Raw genomic sequence first — 19389 nt, 5'->3', positions numbered from 1 at the left:
GGTCTCAACCCAGGAACCGGTCCTCTACTAAAGGGCATCCTTGAGAGGGGGGGCTGCAGCCACTCTTTCGGCCCCTCCTAGGGGCTCCCTGTTCATTGCTAATCGAAGGGCCTTTATTAAGGGGCAGCTCATCTCCCTGTTTCAAGAACGAGGGAGTCACCCGGGGTCGCTTTATATCTCGGTTTCCTTTTTTTTTTTTTTTAATCCTGTAGCCTCTGAATGAACCGATCATCACCCATATTCCGAAGAAAAGAACATTGTTCGCCAACAAAGGAAAAAGAATTTAAGTCGTGTAAAGTCCTCTTTGGCTACAGAGAGGTCAGGAGCTCTGGGAGCAGTTCCACGAGCTTTAATGAAGACTTCAGTGTCAGAAACAAAGGCCCCGCTGCATTAGGCTGGAATCCAGTTGTATTTCTTTGCTAGTAACAGCATACCCACCTCTTCTCTCTTTGAGTTTTGTTCCCCACAAGAAAAAAAGAAGGGAAAGGAAACCAGGTAATAAAGAAGAAGCCTTAAAGAGACAGCTCTGGTTCACCTTTTTCAATCTGCTGAAGACAGCCCAGGGACTGGAAAGACCGAAAGAGCAGGGTGCACAGTTAAAATACTTATCTTTTACTTTGATTTTAAAAGTCTAACAAATATTTCCTCAAATGAATCTGTTTCATCATATAAAGATGATAGCTGTTGATCTGTGCCAACCCTTAAGATACAATCATAAACATTGCATTTGCATGGAATCCTCCTTCAATCGAAAACACTTTCTTTATGCCCATGGGATAGGGGCTCCAGGTACTGAGCACCCCCCCAATGAAGTTCTGACATACGCTTCTCCAGATCCTTTGAGATAAGCAAGCTACTCCCTGAATATAATCTCACCTTGGTGTTCTCTTTAGGGAATATATTTTAACTATTTCGGGTCGTGAGCACAGAGCATGCGTACATTTCAGCTACCTGTTCTATTTTTATTAAAAAGTTATTTAGGGACAATATTTGTTTTTGAAAGTTCCCTCCAGGACTAGACCGACTGTACACATGACACCACTTCCTTGCCCCTGTTTCTGCGGAGGTCTTTGCTGACTTGCTCATGGTAATAAAAGAGTCAAGAGTGACAGGGATGCGCCTGCAAGAGAGGGGCCACCACAGAAGCTCACTGCTGTGCCCAGGGTCACAGATCACAGCCAGCACGGAGCCAGGGAAGACGTGGGCCTACCTCATCACATCTGTAAACACGGAAACAGCACTGGGTTCCGCCTTTGCAGACTCTGCTCAACACTTCTTAGGTTCCCTAGATCGGGGTCTTGAGATGCAAGCAACGCTGCTTCCTTTTCCTTTGGAGGAAGAGGAATGCAAGTTTTCTGCGGCCAGTTAGACAGTGCCCAGAGAAAGGGCTCTTAGCTCTGGCAGGTAAGATTTTGCGCAGCTTCTCCTGACACGTACTAGCCCGTGACACATGGGTGAGTAAAACCATTTCTAAACTGATTTTCTTTTAGTGGTGAGTGCAGCTTGAGTTTTTAGGGAAAAGGAAACAGTTCAGTTTTTCAAAATCACCCAGCTATCCAGACAAAGGGCACAGCACTAGGAGACATAGCTTTCAGCGTTGCTCTGTATTTCTTCATTGTTGTTATGGTTTGGGGGAATCCTTTGTGGGTAGTGTGGTAGGAAAACTGGGTGAAATATCTAAGGAGAACATCATTCAACGCAACAAGCATCTGTTGGAAAAGAGAGAGAGATCTGGAGTTGGACAGTCCCGAGTTCTGAATCTGCTGCTTATTAGCTGTTTACTCAGGGGAAGTTATGCATCTCCCCAAGCCTCGGTTCCTTCCTGGAAATGGGGTTAGCCTTGCAGGAATGCCGTGAGAATTCGGAACATAAATAAAGCTGGAACCCAACCGAACAGGGGGACAGTGAGGGGCAGCATTTATCAAACTGCAAGGGAAGCCAATGGATCATGAAATCAATTTTGTGCCTCGTGATCATCATTCTGTCTTTTACATAAACCAGCATAGAATGAATATAATAGAAAATAAGAGTGCAGAGCACAGAGTAATATTATTTTGTGACGTTTTGGTTTCTGTGTGTCTGTGCATGCACGCACACGCACAAAAACAATACAAAGCAGTTCTACTGTGGACCGCAGTCGGCAGGGGTTCAAGTCCCCAGTGGAGCGGCAGGCGCAGGAGCTGGGAATCTCCTGACATTCGATTTGAATCCTGGCTCTACTGCTTCCTTGGTAAGTGGGTTAAGATCACTGTGCCTCAGTTTTTCAATCTTGCAGGTAAGGAAAGAGGCTAAGACGTGTTCAAGACTCCGCAGATGTTAGGGATTACTATGTAGCTGGTCAGGAACCGGAACAAAACACAGAGAGACGGTCTGTCCTCAAGCACAGGTAGAGGACAGCTGGGAATGCAGGGAGAGCGGAGCAGGAATGTCAGGGGTCCTACGGAGGGGTTGCAGTGCATGAGTGGGGTATAGAGCAGTGACCAGGAAAGGGGCGGGGGGCAGCCAGAAAACGGAAGATGAAAACAAATGATGCTCTCTTCCTTTGTTCCTTGTGGGGCAAACATTGGATAGATTTCTCCTTACCCTAGAATGCCTTTCCTTTTCTCTCTCTCTCTCTTTCTTTCTCATTTATTTACTTATTTATTTATATTTATTTGTTGGCTTCACTCTTTAAATTTATCTAACTTTTTCACATTAAGTTTTCCTTGGCTTTGCTTCGTTCTTTAAATGTATATAAACGATTTGGTTTATGTTCTAAATAATCCATGTAAAATCACCAAAGACCACAAAAACGTAAATAGAAATTAAAGAGCAAGGTTTCATCCAGAATGTGTTACTGAAGTGGCAGTAAAGGCCAGTGTCCCCAATCCTTAATAATCACAGTTACTCTTCACTGAACGTCCGTAAGACCCGGGCATGGGGTCACAGCCATCTTCCCATCCGGCTAAATCTTCCCAGCAAATCCGTAAGGCGGTCATTACTAGAGCTGGTGCAAAGACAAGGACACAGAGCCTTGGTCGCCCTGCGACTTCATCAAGGTCACACGCCCCTACGAGGCAGAGGTGGATCCAGGGGACACGCGGTCTCCGCTCTAGAAGTTTCTACCCCTGGCTGGCTCCTGGAGGATTTTCTGGGACCCTGTACACACTGCAGTAGCTCCTGTCTCTCTTTCTTTAATCAACAAACACTGTGCCTTGGAGACAAAGGCATTTAAAGTGAAAAAAAAAAAAATAAGGTTCTGTGTTTACAATGGTTGGTGATCGTTATCTGCGTGGATACAAAGCTCAGCACTGTTTTGTAAGCACACGCTCTGGAGAATGTATAGAGAGTGTGCTCAGAAGGAGGGTGGGTACTGATGGAACAGAACCAAACCCTGGTGATGTCAAGGTATATTTAGTCTTTGCTCAGATGTGCTTCCAAAACATTACTGGAAGAGCCAAGAATCATCTAATGTTATTTCTCTATTTATACAGTTCTTTTATGTACACAAGCATACAACCATTTCTTATTAAAAGTAACACAGGCCACGTTTCTAGATCCTTTCATCCGAGGATATGAAAGCACTTTCTAGACACGCCCTTTATTTCTGCTAAGCAAATCTCGTTGGCCCATTTCAGAGATGGGGACAACCAAAATTTAAAACTTAGCAAGTTAAACACCTATCTTGTACTGCAATCACTAAGTCAGGGATCTAGGAGCCGGAGGGATTCTTTCCATACAAGGATTTTATGTGCTGAAGATTTCTTTCCGTTTTGCCTGAAAAGGGTATCTTCTAAACAGTTTTTAAAAATTCTGGTAAAATACACATAAAGTGTACGTACTACCTTAACCACTTTTAAGTGCGCCGTTCGGAGGGATTAAGTACACTCAGCACCGTGGTACAGCCAACTCACCGCCCAGGCAGGGCTCTTTCCTTAAACCACTGTCCTCCCCGCCCCCTCGACGCCCCCCCACAACCACAGCCCCCCTTCCTGTCTCTCTGCATCTGACTTCTCCGGGCACCTCAGCTCAGCGGATGCACTTAGTACCGGCCTTCGGTGACTGACTTGTTTTACTAATAACATCCTCAAGGCTCATCCGTACTGGAGCAGGGGTCCAAATGTCCTTCCTTTTCAGAGCTGAATCACACCCCACCGTCTGGGTAGCCCACATCTTGTTTATCCTTCCATCCATCCATGGGCACGTGGGGTGTGCTTCTGCCTTTCTGCTCTTGTGCATAAACAGTGGGTGTACAGATACCTCTTCGAGACCCTGCTTCCAGCCCTTTATAGTCGGGGTCTATACCCAGAAGCAGAATTGCTGGATCCCATGACTAAGTCTATTTTTAATTGTTTGAGGAACCTCCGCATCCTGCTTTCCACAGTGGCTGCACCATCTCACACTCCCACCAGCCATGCACAAGGGTTCCAATTTCCCTACATAATTCCCAACACTTGTTATTTTCTGGTGTTTTAAAAATACGAGTCAACCTACTGGGTATGAGTTGGCATCTGACTGAGGTTCAGAAAGGGATGCCTAGATTCTGAAATCACTTAAGAGTAATTCCAATAACTTTAGAGGCCGGTGGTAGGTGGCAGTTGCTCTACTCTGTCCTAAGATACAAGTCCCCATTCTCCTTCTCTTTGGGGACCACGTTCTATATGCTTTCTAGTAAATGGGCACTTAAGAGCTCTTTATATCCACATTTGCCTTGTCTTCTCCCTGGGTTTCTTGTCGCAAGAGTGTGTGTGTTTATCCTCGGAATCCCTTGATGGCCAGATGATTATAGAGTGTAAAACAGAACAAAAACAAACAAACAAACAAAAAAAAACCCTAAATTAAAAAAAAAAATCAGCAAATCTGGAGCTGAATGTGTGTAAGTGCCAAAGTAGAAGGCAGGATGGGAGACATGAGGCCTCAGACCAGTGGGCATAGGGCCTCTGTGGCCCTTGGATTTATACCTGGGGGACTGTAATTGCTCCATAAATATTTTCTGGATTTTTAAAAAATCCTCACCTGAGGATATTTTAATTGATTTTTAGAAAGAGAGGAATGGGGAGAAAGATTGGTTGCTTCACACACATATGCACATCAACTAGGAATCAAACCCACAACTCAGATATTATGAACCCTGACCAGGGATCGAAGCTGCAACCTAGGTATGTGCCTTGACCGGGAATCGAACCTGCAACCTTTTTTGGTGTATGGGACGACCCTATAACCCACTGAACCACCCCCCTAGGGCAATATTTTCTGAATTTATGTTGAGTGGGTAAACCACAGTAATGACAGCTCTTACCATGCATATAACCCAATCTCTAGAACATTTCCTAAAAGCCATGCTTCTGTTAAGAAGCAGGCTAAAATAAAATAAAATCAGAGCCCCAGAGGAGATGGTCGATTCCACCCTTCATCATCACAGCATGTGACGCCGGCCACATGCACTTACCTATTTAGTCCTCACAATGGCTCTTGGAGCTGGTACTGCCAGATGCTTTGTACTGGAGAGAAAACTGGGGTGCAGAGAGATGGACTTCCTGTCTCACGTCCTTCCTCACTCTCCTGTACTGCCTCCCTGGTCTACATCCTTTCTAAAGGCTAGAGCGCCAGAAGTCTCCCCAAAGCACCTATGCCCTCCAAAGCTCTCCAAGCTGCACAGTTTCACAGAAAAGCCTCCATGGAGATAAATGCCTTTGAAAAGGTTGCTGGATTTCCTACAGCAAAATCCCAGCATTAAGTCACTTAAAATCCATGTTTTCCTATAGGAATCTCACGTGCTAAACAAACCATTTACCATTTTGTTCTCAGAATTCTGTGGTTATCACGATAGCATTGAGGTACTTGGGGAAATTTGAGTCCAGAGATCTTTCTAGGTTAGATCTCTAAGTTATTAAGTCTGCTCCTCTCTCTCTCTCTCTCTCTCTCTCTCTCTCTCTCTCTCTCTCTCTCTCTCTCTCTCTTTTTTCTCTCTCTCTCTTCTCTCTCTCTCTCTCTCTCTCACACACACACACACACACACATACACAAAACAAATGAACAAACAAACAAAACCTGGCATCTGATGAAAATACATGTTGAAAATACCTGCTGTTAAAAATATGCTCTACTGGAAGGAATGGATCGCCCCTTTAATTTACTTTTAAAAGAGCTATAAAATTAAAAGCAATTAAATTTGGGTGCCCTTATAAAAAGAACATGTGAGAACACTCTGACTTGCATACCTGAGGTATGATTGACATTTTCTTCCTTAAATCGTGAAGTCCAATTTCAGTTGTCAAGATCTTATCAATCCAGATTTTACCTTCAGGTTCTGACAGTCTAAAAAGGGCTGAGATGAGGGAACTTTTTCCAGCTCCTGTTCTTCCCACAATGCCAACCTATAAAGAGATCCAGGAGAGAGTCAGAAGAAAACAGTACGCAACAGACCTGGGAGAAACCTTGGTTACTGAAGATGAATGAAGAAAGTTCTGTAAACTGAAGGTAGTCTGAGTTTCTCAGCTTTGACGCCGCTGACATTTTAGGCCAGGTAACTTGTTGTGTGTGTATACGGGCTGCCTTGTGCCCTGTAGAATGTTTGCTAATCTCCCGGGGTTCTACCAAATGCCAGCAGCACCCCCAAATTGTGGCAACCAAAAGTGTCAGACGCTAACAAATGTCCCTTGGGATGGCAAACAGCCCCTGGTTGAAGTTCACTGTGTCTAAAAGAAAAGTTAAAAATAAGAGAATCAATCTCCTGGCAGTGACAAGCCAGCAGTCTGTATGTATGTGGTCAGTGAGAAGTCAGCCTTTAAATCAGCTTCATTTCTGTGTCTGGGTATTTTGAACCTTGAAATTTCTTGGATAATTTTATTCCTATGTCAACAAGTCAAAGAAGTGTTATACATAAACAAGGAATCATTTTCCCAGGTTCTAGCTTTTAAGCGGAATTATTGTTTGGTAAAGAAACTAAATCACTTCTGGATATTAAATATCTTGTTATGTTCTGTCTTGAAAGAATACATCTTCAAATTCTAAAATGTAGGTCTCAGTGTCTTAACAGTAGCGAGTAGCCAAAATACACATAATGAAATCAACAACATAGGTAATATTTGCTATTTATATGAGGCCTTTCATCTGAGCAGTTCAAAAGGCATTTTACAAACCAATTAATAGTTATAAATTTCTCCTTGGGAAAGAAATGTGTCAAGTATCAGTCTAGTTATTAAAACTAAAGCACAGAGAAATTAAGTGCACTGACAATAAGATCAAAGAATCAATATAATGCACATAAAATGCTGGTCAGGAATGAAACAGTTTTATAAAACCTGGCTTTTTAGCTGTGTGCATTTAAATCTGTATGCAGAAACTGCCTTTTTTTTATCCTTTTCTTCTTCCTCTTCTTCTTTTTCATCTTCTTCTTAAACCAATAAGCTTGCCCAACTGAACATTCCCTGGTGGGAGGTTCCCAAGAGAGAATATCTCTATTTAGGAAACTGGAATCAATGAGGGGCACATTCATTTGTAAATTAATTCTGTAGATTTTAAAAACTCATAGCTTCCAACACAAAAGAACTAATCCTTACTGAGCACTGATTATATGGTGGGAACTATATATGTTTTCTCATTTGAATATCTCCAAAGATTTAAAGCTTAATCTGTAAAATCAGTAACAGCGTTTCAAAAAAGAATTTTTCTCTTTGTATATGCCAGAGAGGCAGCAAGTAATGAGGGACATGTACCTCATTACCTCTGCTCCCACGCGTGTCCCATGGTCGCATCAGGCTTAACAAAACACACATTGAAAGATAAAATTATTAACAATTTCAAGATAGTGTCAGCAGGGCTTTCAACCAGAACATAGGACCTTTCGGAGAGCAGGACCACTTGAATAGCACATTTTGCACCCCCATGAAGTCAGCCCTGCCTTTAATTCTTAAATGGTGTCATTGGGATTTGAACCAAAGACTCTGATTCTAGCATCTAGGCCCTGAACCACTGTTATAACCAAACTTTCTCTCCTGATAATATTGCTTTTCTTACTGTATTGATTTGGCTTTAGCTAATTTTATCATTTTTGTAGCCATTTCATACCTTACGGTAAGGCCTTTGTATTTTATGGGTGGGCCATTTCTCTGCTGACAGGTAGGCCGTAGTGCATACATGCGTGGCTCTCAGGTGTTTCTCTACGTATTCCGTTGGCCAAAAAGTCTGTTTAGTTTTTTCCATAAAGTAAAAGATACTTCATTTTCACCAATAACTTTATCAATTTGGAGTATGTCAGCTGTCTCCCGCATGGTATAACGTTGATTGTTCTCAATTAATGTCACAATTTGCTCGCTATCAACTTCAACTGGTCTACCTGACTGTGAAGCATCGTCCAACGAGAAGTCCCCAGTACGAGAGTTGACAAACCACTTCTGACCTGTTTGATCAGTCACAGCACCTTCTCCCTACACTGCACACACGGTATATATATATATTTTTTGCATTTCAGTTGCATTTTTACCTTTCTTGAAATGATAAAGCCTAACACATGCAGAAAATGTTGCGTGTTTTCTTCCATTTCCAATATTAAAATGATTGCACAAACATGCACCAATTTCGATAAATTTTTTTCAAATGCACACTGATATGACAGCTGTCAAAACACAATCTAATAAAATTGTTTTGAAGTTAAAGACAACTAAGTACTACTAGAACCATCTTACAGAAAAAACAAACAAACAAACTTTTGGACCAAACCAATATTTCTGGTGTTCTCATAGGCAAATCAACTCCCACAGAGACACAGACAAGATACCATGTCTCTGAGAATGAGCAGTTGTTCTCTCATCATAACGCTCCACTGACATTAAATAAATAAATAAATATAAGTGAAACCATCTCTTTTCTTAATCATAATCACTGCAAGACCATTGTAAAGTAAATAAATATTAGCGGTAACCCCAGCACTCTGATAAAACCATTCTTAAGATGTTGATGTATTTTCTTTCTGGACTGGTGTGTGTTCTTAAAGATACTATCTGATATATTTAAACAAAATGAGATTACTATGAATATATTATAACCTGCTTTTGTTGACTATTTCATAACACGTAGTTTAATGGCCACGCAATATTACAGTGTGTGATCATTTATTCATCAAATCCCCTATTTGTAGATATTATATTTTGCTATTATAAATGCCTCCGTGTTAGATGTCCTTGAAGGTAAATCTTTGCAAACAACCTTAATTATTTCCTTAAGATAAATTCTTAGATGTGGAATTGCTGAGAAACAGGTATGAACACTTTCAAAGGAGGCTGTTAAGTACTGCCAAGCTACCCTCCAGAAATATGATATCAATTTCCACTCCTACCCGTTTGCCTGCACACTCACAAGCCTGGGTGTCATAATTCTGTTTCGATCCACATCAGCGTCATTCTAAAGAGTGGAAGCACTGTCCTCGTTACGTCCTGCTAGGAGCACAGAGTAGATAGTGGCTTCCTGCCTCTCACATCGTCCCACTATGGTTCCTCACTTCTCAGGCTAAACGACCCAAGGACACCTCTGTGCTGATCTGCGCACTGGGAAGTCTTTTCTACAAAACTGTCCCAAATGACTGCTCTGTCCTTAATTGGGATTACTGAGTAGCTGCGAGAATTAAAGGGGAAAATGGGTGTCACACACCTGGTAGTTCATTTCCCTGAAGGCTCTGCAGGTGCCCAGTCCTTCATTCCCTGCATCAGGGTGCCGTGCCTTTGCGCATGCGGGTCCCATCACCTGGAACGCCTTTCTCATTAGTTCCCATCACTGAAATCCTGACCACACGGTGCAAATTCTTTCTCAAAGGCCCAATTTCTGGGAAACATTGTACGTGTCCCCGAACAGATGATACAGCCTCCTCTTCTAAACTTCCATAAAAACTGTGACCTTCTTCTGTCTTACATAGTAGCAATTTTTTTAAAAATTCAAGAGTAGGGCCTATTTTTTTAAAAAGATCTTTTAAAATGACTTTCAGAGAGAGGGAAAGGGAAGGAGAGAGGGAGAGAAACATCGATCTGTGAAGAGAATCATCGATCGGTTGCCTCTCGCATGCCCCCAACCAGGGACCTGGCCTGCAATCCAGGCACGTGCCCTGACCAGGGACTGAAGCGGCGGTCTTGCTGGTTGCAGGCCGGTGCTCAATCCACTGAGCCACACCAGCGAGGGCCACACCAGCCCTTTCTGAACTACCTTGCTTCTTCTGCTGGACAGATCATGTGGGCAGCAGGATCTGTATTAGGCTCACCTTCGTAGGATATGCATTACCTGTGGCGTTCAGCCCAAAAGAGGCCTTTGGTTGAGGCTTGAGCAGCTGACCTCAGGATGGAGAGATTTATGGAAAATCTGCTACCATATTAACGACACAAAAAGCCAAAGAGAAGGCACACGTGACAGATGGATCTGTCACCATAAATACAACTGCAAAGGGCCAGCCCCTCACGTCCATGGGGCAGACAGCCGTTCAGGCAGTCGACGGGAGAGGTTATGCTTTTTACACTGTGGTAATGACAGCTGTCCTCGTCCAAGCATTGACTCTGGGCTCGTCTCGGGGCCAGCAGGCGCCTGACGTGCCTTATCTTGTGAAAGTGGTACAGCCACCCTAGAGGTGATGTCCTGTTACTTCCATTTTGCGAGAGAGGAGATTAAGGTTTGCTAAGATTAATTAACCTGCCTGAGATAACAGAGCCTAGAAGCGGCAGGACTCCAGCCCAGGAGTGTCTGCCTCTTGCCCATTCTGCTCATGGCCTCCCTGTCACCTGGAGGGCCTGGCACCTTGTGTCCTTCTGGTGAGCTAGAAGAGATACTGTGGGGAGAGGGGCAGGTTGCAGGAAGTGGCCTAACATATGGATCCTGCCGCCAGACCGTTAAGGCATGAGGTGGTCACGCGTGAGTGAGATGCGGGGAGTGGGACAAGACAGCAGACATCTGTGAGGAAAGAGGGCGCCCGAGGCTGGGTGGGCTGGTGGTTAACAGGGAGAACCGGCACCCACCTCCGGGCCTGGGAGAGAAAACTGCAGTTATTGGTGCATGGGGTGCTGAGGAAATAGGATCACAGGTTCCGCATAGCGCCTTGCGTGAGGCAGAGAGAGGGACTTTTGAAAAGGGCCTCAAGTAATACTGCTCCGCCTGGCTGTCTCTGCCTCGGGCCCAGGCGGGGCCCGGCCCGCCACCAAGACGTCTAGTCTCTGCAGGAGGTTGGCGTGGGGAAGGCCAGGCGGCAGGACACAACACTGCCTGTGATGAAGACAGACCACACAGCAAAGGCACAAATCAACGCCTCAACTTGGAATCACACAGAATTGGATTGTGAGGTCAATCCCCGATGTGCAGAAGAGGAAAGTCAATAAATCTGTAGGGTGGTAAGTGACCCTGAACTTTCTAGAGCTTCATGCTCCATCACAGGGGTTAGAGTCATCCCTGAGCTTGATTTCAAACTTCAGAGAACATGTCATAGAAATCATGGGCTGTAACGTTACGGGCGTTTGGGGGCGGGGGGCATCTTTCAAATGGGATTTTGCACCGAGAGCTCTGGGCGGGCCTGAGACTCTGCATTTCCAAGAAGCCCCGGGGACGCAGGTGCTGTGGCCAAGTCTGAGCAGTGAGGAGTCCGACAGCAGCATGGGCAGCGGGGCCATCTGGGGGCGAAGGGACGGCTTTCTGAGAAAGTATTATGTAAAAAAGGAGAAAATGTAGGAAACTAATATTTTTGCACATTATGGCAAGGTCTAGTACACAGCTGTAAAATGTATTATCCAAGTAATGGCTCTAAGAAAAAAATAATAATAAACCAAAATCAATCTGCCTCTAGAGCTGGAAAAGGCTTCGAAATGGCCCAGTACTCTCTAAAATGATCAAATCAACCACGAAATCATCTAAATGAAAAAATGCAGCCAGTGTTTAGCATCTCACCAGGAAGGCCGAGGGCGCTACGTGCCTCATTTTGGTTCTTTATTTCCCTTGCTATTTCTTCTGTGAATTAGACTCCTGCTTAGTACCTATTAGATTGTCTTGTTTACTACAACTTCCAGGAATTGGGACAGCAGAGGAAATAAATGCAAGTTTAATAAAGCACCGTTTTGCTGCGTTGACACATTCCCATGTCCCCCACAATAGCCACTCTCATGCAAATGCCAGAGAGAAGGGGTGTCTCCCCGGAATAACGGGGCTGTCCCCAGAACAACGGGGCTGGTACAGGTGTGGAGGAAACGAAACCTGGGGTCTTCAGCGGCAGAGTGACACCACGTCACAGCTACGCCGGCTGGACGCAAGCTCTAAACACACAAATGGAGCTCAAGGGGATACGGCGAGTGGCCGAAGACACCAATCAGCAGTCAAGCTCCGGGAGCGACTCTAACTCAGTCTCCAAGTTCACTTTTCCCTCAAACATTGTAGAATCTCAGATAACCCTATGACTTGGAGTGTTTTGTTTTGTTTTAGATGGAAGACGACAAACCTGTTACGATTCTAAGTTGTACGGCCCAGTCTCTTAGATAATTCCTAGTGTCGGGTTTCGAGGGAAATTTAAGAAGCGTGCAAATTAACAGGATTCCGCCTGGCAAAGGGAAACCTGGCAGGGCCCGAGGGCCAGGGTCCCAGCACAAGCTGTCGTTACTGGTGTCCCGACACGGCCCCCTCACCTTGTTCCCCACCTACACTGAAACGGCAGATAATGAGGGGCTGGCTCGTGCCACGTGACTCACTGAGGCTGCTCCCCAGGTATCATTAGGGCATTAAGTTGAGCGCTGATTCTTTCATGTCGTAAGGGTATCATTCATGAAATTATGGCTATAGTCCACTAAATGGGTCTGTGGTGGAAGGCAAGCTTAAAAGAGCCGTCCTTAAGGTAGTTAGCACATCTAGGTAATGGGTTGTTTACAGGAGCCGTCCCGAGTGTCTGCTGTCATTGCTGGTCGCCCCATGCCTGCGTGTTGCTCACCCTCCCTGCCGGCAGCCCTCCGGCGCGCACTGTGTGCCCAGAAGGATGCCGTTTTCTGGGGGACAGAGACGAAAATAACCTGATCTCAGAAGCCTCAGTGTACTGGGAGAGCCGACCCCAGAGGGCAAAGGCATGGCTCAGCAAGTGCAGTCTTTTATTTTTCAATTGTAGGAAAACGCACGTAGCATAAAGCTGACCAGCGTGGCCATTTTTTTTAAGTGCACAGCTCAGTAGGGTTAAGGGCACTCACGCTGTTGTGCAGCCAATCTCCAGAATTCTTTCTGCCTGGCAGAGACACCCACCATGCCCGTCAAACACTAACTCCCCACTCCCCTCCCCTCCCAGCTGCTGGGAACCACCACGCTGCTTTCTGTCTCCATGAACCAGACTCTGCTGACCTCATGGCAGCAGAGTCATACAGCATTTGTCCTTTTGTGCCTGGCTTATTGCGTTTAGCATAGTGTCTGCCCTCGAGGCTCCTCCCTGTGTCAAAATTCCCTTCATTTTCAAGGCTGATTAATCTCCCATTGTATGCATCTAGCACATTTTGTTTATCCGTGTAACCCCCCTGATGGACAAGTGGGTTGCTTCCAGCTTTCGCTACTGTGACAAATCCTTCTGCGAACATGGGTGTCCTGTAAATGCTATCTGAAAAAAAGCGCATAAGGTGCCGTGGCAGAACTGAGGGTCTCACAGAGGCAGATGCAGGCAGGCTGACTCAGAAAACAGCCCGATAATGGATGGAAGGGGGTCTCTGGGGTCCAGGAGCCGGGAGGACCGGATGCTTTGGGAGAACCGGATGCTTTGGGAGAATCTACACAGGACCCGAGGGCAGGGCATGGGCGCACGTGAGGAGTCGAGACCATGGGAAGGGTGGAAGAGAGCTTTCTACAGTCTCGTCTGTTCTGCTTTAACCACTTATTTAAGAGCCTGCCCCAGTCCCAGCTGAGTGCCTCAGACACTGGGAGGGCCAGATCACACACCTTCTGTCGGTTCCCCACGTGTATCATCCCCTGCGCCCTTGGGTTTCCTTCTATTGACTTTGAGTGAGTCTCTGGGCCTTTACTGCCTCCAGCTGGGAGCTCTGGTTCCTGAGTCCTGACTAGGTCATGGGTTGCAGACTCTTCTCTGGTGGCTGAGCGCTGACCATACAGCCCCTGCTGGAGAGGACCTGGGGTCTTGTTGTGTTTCCATCAGTGGCGCCCCGAGGCCAGGAGCTAGCAGGGGACCCATAAGGATCAGATCTGTGTCTTAGAGAGATGCGGTCTGCTGGTGGGAGGGCAGGGGGTGACGGCAAGGTATGGGTTGGAGGAGGGCAAGTCTATGGAACAGGGCAAGGGACAGAGGAGGGCTGGAGCTGAAGACCACCCAGGGAAGGAAGAAAGAGAAGGGTCTGACAAATAAAAAGAAGTCAGAATCGATAGGAACTAGATATTGGAGGACTAGTGACAACGTGGCCAGGGTTGACTTCCAAGACCTCAGGAACGACTCTTTAGATGTTGGATCGAGTATCCTGGGTCAGGTCAAGGTCCAGCCCTGGGGCCCGGGGCTCACCAACCACCACGAGGCTGCACAGGCACGAGGCAAAGAAATGTTGGCACTCACGTCCCTGGTCAGTTTCTAAGAAAGATGTACCCGTAACCACCGATCTAATTTCCATACGAGGAAGCCAAGAATCAGGTGCAGCCGCTCAATTTTTGGCTTGATGTTTTTAAGAGGCAAGATGGTTTCAACCAACCTTTTCTTTCGATTTCACGAGCGCTGTCAGGTGTTTCAGCACCAGAGGCCCGTCTAGACTGTACGTGAAGTTAACGTTGTCAAAGACAATCACTCCTTCGTGGGGCCAGGCCGGCGGCGGGCGCCGCGGGCACTCCCAAGGCGCTTCCTTCTCAAGGTCCGTGTATTCCATCACCCGCTCTACCGAAATCATCTGAAAGACACCGTGGCATCACGCAGGTTAGAAACGGAGGGTCTTGTTTGTGGCCGATCAGAGACTGCAGGCAAATCGTTCTGTTTCCATTCTCAGTGGGTTAAGGATATCTCAGGTGTCAACGTCCCTAAAGAGGGAGGTGGCAGTTTGATGAAGGCCTGGATGATGGACAAACTTGCTCATCATCTTTTGACACTTTTATTTGGGGCTACGTCCTTCCACATCATTTTAAAACTAAAAGAGCCAGAGACATGAACACCAAGATGCCCTTTACCCACTTTTCATACCGAAATAAAAAACAAGAGCATTTTGTTAAAGAAAAGAATACTTGCGGCCGCCCATCAGTAACGCGTGCTCTAGCAGGGCCATCTGTCACAGACGGATTAACCCGGACTGTCATCAAGCCTCATTTCAACAGTCACTTTCTACTCGATTAGAAGAGCCAAATGGGACTATTTTATGTTTATTGTTTCCCCTTTTTAGGAGAAGTTGTAAATGTTCATAAGAGGAGATACCTTACACACGGACCAAGCCCGCCTCAACAAGCGTAATGCAAGTCCAAGAGGGAGGAGCTTGTCCCGCCAGCAGGGAAATGGGACACCAGCAAATCCCGGGGCTCAACACAGACGAGAATAAATGCTCAAATGGGGGTGGGGTGGAGAGATACCTATTAATTAAACAACCAACCAACCTCAAAATACTGAATTTTTCTTTTGCCAAGAAAGAGGAATGGCCCATTAAGAAACAAAAATAAATAGGCTTCTAAGAAATAAGCTTATATCCTCTTCCAGGACTTCAGAACCTCTCTCCCACAGAGACATTCATGACATCTGAAGACAGCTTGTGAGGAACAGAAAACCTGCTGACATAGCACACATCGGGCTGAGAAAAAGATGTATATATTTTATTTTACACTAACTTTAAACAGATGGAAGAAGGATCTAAAAGACTCTGTTAGCTCCGATGTAAAAATAACAGTTTTAATATTTTACATAAGAAGTGCTTTTATGCCAGTTAACGGCAAGGGAACGTGAAAAGGCTGAGAACGTGAAGATAAATGTTACCATATTCTCCACTTCGGCGCTTTGCCTGACGCACCACTGGAACATGCCCATCAGCGTGAGGGCGTAGGACAGCGCCAGGCCCACCTGCCCGGCGTCCAAAGCTAAATGAGGAAAGAGAAGGGGGATGAGGTCAGTCCCGTCATTCACCTCGAGTCCGGCTCCTTCGGGCACTTTACCAAGAAGACGCCTTTAAAATACTGAAACACTCTGCATACGATAACAGTGAGAGCTACACTCTTACCATCTGTTGATTGAGACCACGATACCCAATAAAACAAACAAACAAAAAACCCACTATGAATTCACAAAGGCTATTCAATGAGGTTATCAATCCCAACAGGACTGACATACACCTGGCAGTGTGGGACAGGTGAGGAAGCCATCATGTAGACTTTCCTCATTAGGTTTCAGGGACCACGATGTCATTTCACTTACTCGGCCCACGGCCACTGCGGTTGGAAACCCCTAAAAACAAAGCAATGGGTACTAAGAGCCAGGGTTTTAAAATCTACAATGTGACTCTCACGGTTCCGTTATTAAAATACTGTGATGGGGTCATGTAAAACGGAGGCGTTAGGGAGGGTGAATTCAAGCCGTGCATGCCAACACCTGCGCATCAGGTACCCACGTGGCAGTGAGGGTGACTGTCTTTTCTCCATCCAGTGCACCAGGCACCTCCCACCCAGAGACCCAAGTAGTCCTAAGGCTAGAACCTAAAGCCCTAAGCTGGGCAAAGTGCGGAACAGTAGACTTGGTTCTTGCCTCACTACTATCAGACGCTACCAGGATGCTCAGAGGGTCAGCTTCCTACATTTGCATAGGTCTCATCCCATTCAAAGGAAGACAAAAGAAACCCATCCAGACCGAAATGACCCTATAATGCGGGCCACACTGCAGAATCAAACCCAAGCTGACGCGCAGCAAACGCATCGATATAAACCCACGAGGACCAAACAGGACACCACAGTAGGCAAGGCGGCAAGACCTTCATTTACTATTTGCAACGATACATTGTCATCATACCAGAAATAGTCACTTCCATCTGTACTTACTTTTGGCCAGAATCAGGGACCCAAAGGCAACGACAGTGACAAACAGGCCACAGATGGCATCCAGACGCAAGGCGAACCATCGGGACGTGGTCAGAAACAAGAACCAGGCCTCTGGACGTGTGAACCGCAGGAAGCACGAGAAAGCACAAAGAGCGTGTTAACCATGTCGAACGAGGGGCAATGCTTGGCTCCATTGAGCTACAGGAGACATCTACCCGAAGTAGGCCGGCAGAGTTGCGCATGCAAGGAACCTGAAGACTCCTGCATGCTAAGGGCGATACCCTTAAGGCCTGAGTACAGGGGCGCGGTGGGAAGCATGCACCGGGAAAATTTCAGCCCTCAGGTTATAAGCAGGAACGCGATCGTCCTGCAGAACGTGGGGGGAATGGCCTCTGTAGGTCATTCCTTGCAGAGCTGAGCCTCCACATGACGCCCAGCCTTGCACATGGCTGACTGTTCCCAGTTCTCCAACAGCCAACAGTGCAGCTCCCTGTCTGTTTCCAGCACCTTCCACACCCACGACAGGGCCCTGTGCACAGCGTTTATTCCTTAGGAGCCTGTCTCACTCAAGGGATCCGCAGCTGGCTTTCTAAGTGCCATTTTATCTTCAAAATATGATAAAGATTGGAAAGAGCAGCCAGGATTTTACAGACGTGGTGGGAATTCTGAAATTTCTACAGAGAAAAAGCTTCACTGATGCAAATAATAACAGACATCAGATGGGTGGCAAATCTGATCATTAAGAAATTGATTTCCTCAATTGCCGCCCTGGGTGCTCTGAAAAAAGTTGTCAAAGTATGGTCAGTGGGCCACGGACAGCCCCCCACCTCTTTTCGTAAATCAAGTACTCTTGGAACACTGCCACAGCCATCTGCTGATGTGTTATCTCGGCCTACGTCTGCGCTACAACAGCAAGGTGAGTGGCGGCAGCAGAGCCAATACGGCACACAGAGCCTCAAATATTTACTATCTGGCTTTTTACACACACACACACACACACACACACACACACACACACACACACGTTTGCTGACTCCCGCCCCAAAGGGACAGAAAGTCACAGGGCCTGGTGACGGACAGACAATGCAAGCTAGTCCAGGGTGTGACTGGGGACTGCAGAGGGGACTGGGACAGGTCATGCCAAGGGGCAGGGGAGGGGGGCGGATGTGCAAAGACAGGCCGTGGGGCTGGCCCGAGGGGGAAGGCGGAGACGTGCTCGCTCACGAGGCCACCACCCGAGAGGGACGGCGAGCCCCAGAACGCAGCACGCCCCAGGCTTTGAAGCCCTTTGCGGAGACTTACGGACCCGAATGCAAATCCTGGTGGGCATCAAACAGCTCCTGAAACTGCTCTTCCGTCTTGTAGGCCCGGATGGTGGAGAGTCCCTGGAGGGACGCCGACAGGTGGGAAAACACGGGGCTCCGTGCTGGGGAAGCAAAGGGGGACCAAGGGCATGAAACCAGCGGCCTCCTGCGCTCTGGGGTCACAGGGTCCACCCCCGGCACCACCAGGGCTTCCCGGCGGGCTGCCCGGAGGAGAAGGTCCTTGGCCCCTTCTGGAGAGGGCCCTCCATGTCAGCCCTCAAACCCTGGCCACACCGTGCTTCCCTTAACGCCCTGGAAATGGAAGCTGCTCTTTGAACCTATCGTGGACCACATGCCCATCATGGCTGCACTTAGGTGACTGAGTCCTCCCTTTGCTAACTCATTCATCGAGGTCCTCCTCGGACAGCGCTTCCCTTCATCCTCCCGGCCGACACCTCTCCGGGCGGGAGTTACTGTTCACTTGTTTCTGAGTCAGTTGCGTTTTTAAACTTAATTCTCTGTGAGAGTACTCACCGCACCGAATTATGATTCGCTATCTATGCGTCTGTCGCCACCTTGGATTATGAATTATGGGCTGGGATAAAGTTAATACATCCCCAAAGATGGTACGGTGCGTGGTGTAGGCCAAGGGCGCATGGACAGTCCGCTGTGTCTCTGCATCCTGGTCAGTTTACCGGTGCCTGCTGGTGCACCGCCGGTCTCTGTGTGGGTCACGGCACCCCTGGGTGTCACACTCCCCTTGTGCCCACAGCATCCATGCAGCCAAGGTGTCTGACCAGTTTAAGTTTCTGCTAAAGGAGCCGGGCAATGTTTTTATAACTGCCCTGCTGGACACTTGTCCTGTGCTTGGAGGTCACTGTGGCATGTGGCAATGACAGCACCCTTTCAGAATCTGACTGTGGCCTTGGTGGCCATTCTCTTTTGAATCACTTCACACTGGGTTTGGAGCCCAAGGTCACAGGACCGGCTGTCTTCTCAGAGAGCACCTTGTGTATGGGCTCCGGGGTCGGGCTCCGGGGTCTGGCTCCGGCACATGGGGGTCAGGTGGGCGGCACGCTGCCGGGCAGACTGTGAGCCTGGGCAATGAGGAATAACAGCA

At 47.0% G+C, this 19389-nt stretch overlaps 1 protein-coding gene across 2 annotated transcripts in view; it reads right to left on the bottom strand.

Moving 5' to 3' along the window:
• Window positions 1–19389, bottom strand: part of ABCC4 (ATP binding cassette subfamily C member 4 (PEL blood group)) — a 196610-nt gene that overhangs the window by 26591 nt on the left and 150630 nt on the right. Inside the window, exons 22-26 of one of the 2 annotated variants that reach the window (XM_090257992.1) lie at window positions 18272–18391; window positions 16966–17076; window positions 15914–16014; window positions 14658–14849; window positions 6201–6356 (exon numbers count right to left, since the gene is read on the bottom strand). In XM_090257992.1, coding sequence (XP_090114118.1) covers window positions 6201–6356; window positions 14658–14849; window positions 15914–16014; window positions 16966–17076; window positions 18272–18391 — 680 coding nt within the window. The remainder of the gene's footprint in view (window positions 1–6200; window positions 6357–14657; window positions 14850–15913; window positions 16015–16965; window positions 17077–18271; window positions 18392–19389) is intronic. The other variant, XM_090257993.1, reaches the window with a different exon arrangement.

This window comes from Furipterus horrens, unplaced genomic scaffold, assembly GCF_987537825.1.
Source record: "Furipterus horrens unplaced genomic scaffold, mFurHor1.1.pri manual_scaffold_12, whole genome shotgun sequence".
In the NCBI taxonomy this organism is placed as follows: Eukaryota; Metazoa; Chordata; class Mammalia; order Chiroptera; family Furipteridae; genus Furipterus; species Furipterus horrens.
The sequence above is the reverse complement of the archived record's forward strand: the minus strand, read 5'-3'. Positions and strand labels throughout refer to the sequence as shown.